Genomic DNA, 6,103 nt, shown 5'->3' on the forward strand with positions numbered 1-6,103 from the left:
AAAGATATGTTCAACTCTAGTCTGAACTCCGGTATTCTACTAGTCTCATAGTTTATTTCTAATTTTAGCATCTAAATGTTCTTGGAAGACATTATATTCCGATTTTGAAACTCTTTTTCTAATTATGAGAGAGAATTTTCATCTTATTATTCCAACTTACTCATCACTAATATTTCCGAAATATATTAGAAAATATACTTTGTTGTAAAACAAAAAAAAAAAGAAATATATGATAAAAGATTAAAAAATCGAATACTAACTTTAAAACTTGGATTTAACTTTTAAAATTTGGACAATTTCACGATCAAGACTATGCATGATGCGATCAACAAAAACCAAAGGTTTCAGACAAAATCGTTGAGTGAGTTTTAGGTTAGAACTGAATGAGTTTATAGAATGTCTAGATGAGATTAACGAAGTGGTTGGATTAAAAACAATTAAGATAATTGATCGTTGAATTTGGAAAGTTTAGTTGCCATCTTCGTACAGTACATCCTTTGTAAATTAGTAATAATATTGTAATACTTATTTACTGTGAGATTTATTTAAATAGTTTTATGACTTAGAATTTTACATTAACATTCTAAAAACAGTTGGAAAGATTTGATCTAAATAAATAAATGTTTAGGATACTTGAACATTTCCATATGTAGAAAAATTTTTTTTTGATGATAAATAAATAGATGAATTCAGATATGAAATAATACACATAAATTTAAATGAATGATTAATGATTTTAGTTATTGCATTTGGACAACCTATTATGAGACTATCCAAATGACGTTTTATGAAAAAGAGTATTTTATTTTTTTGTGATTCTTGCTATTACTATTATATACAAATCTATATAAAAGGTAAGAATGTTTTTCCATTTCTTTTTTATTTTTTTATAACCAAGGAAAATATAAAAAAAATTATTTAATATTAAATAGTACTGGTTTAATTTTACTCTTACGTAGTGAGTGAAGACAATATACACTACTAAAAAGATTCCAATTAAGAATGCTTATTTAATATATATTAATATTAATAATCAAGTATATACTGAAAAGATTCCAATTAGTTTGGTCGTTGTTAATTAATTACAAAAATGAAACGACAAAACGGCAAAGTTTAAGAAATGGCATACAATTATCGCTTAGTTATCCTCTTCCAGTGGAGGCTAACTCGGTTTCTCTATCTATAAAATCATTGGTATTCAATAAAAAAAGAAGGTTAGGTTGATGGTTTATATGAGATTGAATGAATCTGTATGATATTAATTTTTGAAATTGGTATCAACATGGGCTTTTATAGTGCATCAAAATAAATGTTACAAAAATTTCTGGAATGGTTTAGTACTCAGTATAGTAATACGCATGATCACAGCCGGCGCTGAACTTTTGTGGGTGGGAAGGTCAAATAGACCTTATTTTTATAACTACTTTAAAAAAAATTGATTAACAAAGAATAAGAGGGGCTGGGATTCAAACCTGGAAGAAGGCATTAAAAACCAACTACTTTTACCAACAAACCAAGAGAACTTCTCAGAAAAAGGTCGATTAATAATTACTAGTGGAACATCTAATTTGAAATGACATTATGATGAATGCTCTCTAAATGTGGATGTAGAAGAAAGAGGGTGAAGTTTGATGATAAAATTGCTAGGGAGAAGTTTAGTAGAGTGATTATACGAAATAATCTTCCTTTTCTTGTGGTTGAATATGAGGAGCTTAGAGATTATCATAGTTTTTTAAACCTAGATTATAAGTGTTATACTAGAAACACGGCTGCAGCTGATGTTGTCAAAACTTGGGAAAAATAAAAACTGAGATGAAGATCTGAGCTGGAAAAAATACCTAGTAGGATATGTCTGACTCCTGATTGTTGGACTACTGTTTATGGAGATGGATATATAGTTGTGACTGCACACTATATTAATCCAAAATGGATATTGCGTAGCAAAATTCTGTCGTTTTATGATATACTTCTTCTTCACACTGGTGATGCTTTAGCTAGTAAGATTCATAAATGCTTAAAAGAGTGGGGGATAAAGAAAAATGTGTTTAGTTTGACTCTGGATAATGCTACAGCTAATGGAACATTGTAAGACATATTAAAGGATAGACTTAATTTAGATAATGATTTGCTATGTAAAGGAGAATTTTTTCATGTGAGATGTTGTGCACACGTCTTAAATCTTATTGTCCAAGATGGTTTATTTGTTATTATTGGTGCATTGACTATAAGATTAGAGAAAGTATAAAGTATTTAAAAGGCTCAAAGTCTAGACGTATAGCATTTGGAGAATGCGTAAAGCATGATGGTGAAGTTCTTTTGTCTTTGGATGTTCGACATCGATGGAATTCAACTTACATAATGCTAGAGAAAGTTTTAAAGTATGAGCGTGCTTTAAATAGGTTTAAAATGTTTGACAAACACTACAAACATTGTCCCTCTATTCAAGATTGGAAGAGAGCAAAAGCCATGGATATTCTTAGCATTCCGATAACCACTGTAACTGTTGAGTCTTCCTTCAGTATTGGAGCTCATTTGATTAAGAAATACAGAAGCCGTCTTCTTCCAAGTAACGTGCAAGCTTTGTTATGCACCCGTTTTTGGATACATGATTACAAGGTGGATGGAGAAGGTAAACAATACTATACTTTATCAATTTGCTTTACTTGGATTAGTTTATATTACTGATATATTCTCTTACAATTTGTAGATGACAATGGCAAGATAATTAGTATTTGATCAGATCCAAATTTTGTGGGAGAACATTCTGTTGATACTTCCTTCCCTACAAGACCATAGATTTGAAACCACCACCATTCAGAGGTTCTCTAGTCTTTCTTTTGTTTGAGTTTAGAATGTTGTTGTCTTGTCTTTCTCTTGTCATTTTGTTGACTTAGAATGTTTGAGTTTTGTTTCATGTGTAGAGCTTGATTTCAGATGGAGATGGTGAGAAAACATTGAGGGAAACAATGGTGTCAAAGACATCTTAGAAGAAGATTTTAGAAGACAACTTAAGACAATGATGTTATTTTTTGGATTATTACTTTTTAAATTTTTTGGTTTTCAAAATCTAAATAGAGACATATATCATGTTTATCAATAACAGTTTATGTATAAAATTATACAAGCTTTGATGATTTTTGTAAAATTATATATAGTCTGATGATGATACAAAGTGGATCAACTCATTTAACCAATTAACCATTAAGCTAAATGGGTTGTGGTTTGATCCAAACCATTTGCTAAATGAGTTGGGTTGAATCATTATCCATTAAATACTAAAACTCAATTATTATGAGTTGATTTAGTTTGGTTTAACCAATTTGACACCCCTAACAAAACTAATTGCAACAAAATTAGGAACTTCAAAGTAAAATGTAATGAGCCAAACTCCAACCGGAAAACACAAGTATGAAGCTTTCTTCTTTATCGGAACTATCCAGCGAGTTCTTGAGATGGGTTTACATCTTATCGTAAGACTCTCGCTGGGAGGGTTTGTTATAATGCCATCTGAGCTCATTTCCCTTGTTATTTGGGGCAGAGTGAGAGGAGTGATCTATGTATCAATTCTTACAAAACTCATGTTATTAAATATAGTTTTCTTTTTGTTATCTAATTTTCCAAAATTATTACTGTCACTATTATTATTATATAGTTACCTTAACTTTATATTGCGTTTTTAATATGAATGTATATTAATTTTTGTATTTTTTCTGCCAACTAGAATTTCAAAGCGCTGATCTTTATCCAAAATCCTAACGACTTCAGAAAACACACTCAACGTGTCGTCCATGGCTTTCCTCTCTCTGCCACCTCCTCTGTTTCTTTCCCTATCAATTTTCCTCTCTTCACTATCATACTCTTCCTCAGTCTCTACAATTTCTTCTTTGACTCTGCTGGCTCTTACTCTTGCTCAAAAAAAAAGGTAAGCTCTTAATTTCTTTCATTATGGGATTCTGTCACAGTTTAGATGCCGCTTCAATAAAAATTATAATCATCTTGGTTCATTATGGGATATTTTTTTCCTTTTTTTTTTTTAGTTGAAGAGAAATGGATCTTGGAGGTTTGGTATCTGGATTGGTCTCATCTTCAGTTTATCTTATGACCAGACCTATCTTTCTCTGCATACACGCATGTGTGTTTTGTCTTAGAACAGCTCTTGTTACAACCTTTGTCTCTACTGATATGGTGACTTCCGCAATCTGGTTCAACTTAAGTATGTTGTGGAGAGCTGTGTGGGGCACAATCTGGGGATCTATTCTCCTCTTTACGTTCCCGATTCGCTTCTTCGCTTCTATACCAAGGGAAAGACTGGTTCGTTTCAGTTTCCAAACCTTTTTCTTAAATCTTTGATTGATTTAGAAAAAAAAAAATGGTTATTCACTTTGATTGAACGTAACATGCAAGATTTGGTAATGATCCTAGACATCTATATATGCGAAATTCGATTATATTAGCAATCTTTTGATTGATGATCCTTAAGATTAGGCAAACTTTGATCGTCTCACTACTAATCTTTGATTGATTGTTAATTAAAAAAATTCACATTTGAATGAATCCGCTTCGAGAGTCATGCGAATTTCGATAAGAAAATTGAGGGTTTTGAGTTGTTTTTTTACGGTAGCTTTTTGAGAAGTCCATAAGGATTGCGTACATTCCAATATTGAGCAAGATGTTTTGTATTACTGAAAAATTATGATCCTTTGTATTTACAGCTTGAACAGAGTCTTTATGAGTTGCGGTATGAGCTAGAGAGTCTTGAATGGAATAGAAAAGAAATAGAGGAGACTCTCCGAGAAGCAATAAAAGAATATCGAATCATGGAACGCGACTTAGATGAACTAGAAGATGAACATGATGAAGCCATTTCAAAAATAGAGAAGCTAGAGGCCGAGGTACAAAAACTGCTTTAAATCAACTTGTTGCATAACCAATATATACATATGTTCTAAACATTTGGGTTGTGACAGCTGCAAGAACTAAAGGAAGAAAATCTTCAACTTAAGGAAGGTACTGGAAAAGACTATCATTGGAGCAAGAAAGGTAAAGTTAAACCCAAGGAAGAACCAAGTGAAATCCGTAATATACCGAAACCAAAGAATATCCCTTATGATTTAAAGGGAAAAGCCGAGTTTACATCAGTTAAATCACCTCTTTACCCATTTGCAAAATCGACAATTCCAAAAGACGAAGAATTAACACCAAGAGTCCTTGGTTTAGAGAGGAACATTGCGGTTTCGAGAAGCATATTCAGCGCGATGCTCGCAGTCGTGGTGGGTATAGTAATGTATAAAGCCAAAGAACAAGAACTGTGTACTCCACTCATAGGTGCACTTTTCACCGTGGTTGGTATCTCTTTGATAAGTGTGGTTCAATTTTTCTCTACGGTTACGGATAAACCGGCTTTAGATGCAGTTGCTCTTATGAGTCTCAATTGGTTTATCGTCGGTACTCTTACTTACCCCACTCTACCAAGAGTTGCGCGAATTGTGGTCCCACGAGTCTTTAGCACCGCTGGCTCTGTCTACACTTTGCTCCGTGGTGGCTCAGTCCCCACGCCACCTGAGCTTGTGAACTATGTTGGTTAAGCAAAATCTTTGTAATACTTCATTTTCCTTTCTTTCGTCAATAATGTAAATAATAAAATATTATTAGTCATTTACCGGCCAAAGCGGACTGCACCGGAATAGGTTTAGGATTAGCGACCATACCGGGGGCACGGGACATGTATTCTTGAATTTTTTCATACTTTTTATCCGATTTAACCTTAATGGGTAATAGAAAAAAATTACTCGCACTCGATCTTTAAATAACGGATATTCGAAAAAACAGATATACGAATATCCGTTAAAAAATAGTTAATTTTTGAAATATTTGATTTTTTACTTTTATCTAGAAAAATGAATATTGGATAAAAACTTTTTGTCAATAATCGCAATAATAATTTTATATTCTGAGATTTGAAAAAGAAAAAATTTGTATACAACATATAGTTCTAAAAATTATAAAATTACAAACTTTAAAATAAAAGTAATATATAATTCAATTGGACATGGTATATATCATTTCAGTTAGGCTAAGTTGAACTTAGGCTTTAACTTTAACT

General features: G+C 32.0%; 1 protein-coding gene across 1 annotated transcript; it reads left to right on the forward strand.

Annotated features, from left to right (window-relative positions):
* Positions 3,802–5,655, forward strand: LOC104724889. Its single transcript, XM_010443454.2, has 4 exons — positions 3,802–3,922; positions 4,038–4,311; positions 4,713–4,892; positions 4,968–5,655. The coding sequence occupies exons 2-4, from the start codon at positions 4,048–4,050 to the stop codon at positions 5,583–5,585; spliced, it is 1,062 nt and encodes a 353-aa protein (XP_010441756.1). The 5' UTR covers positions 3,802–3,922; positions 4,038–4,047; the 3' UTR covers positions 5,586–5,655.

This window comes from Camelina sativa, chromosome 11, assembly GCF_000633955.1.
Source record: "Camelina sativa cultivar DH55 chromosome 11, Cs, whole genome shotgun sequence".
Lineage (NCBI taxonomy): Eukaryota > Viridiplantae > Streptophyta > Magnoliopsida > Brassicales > Brassicaceae > Camelina > Camelina sativa.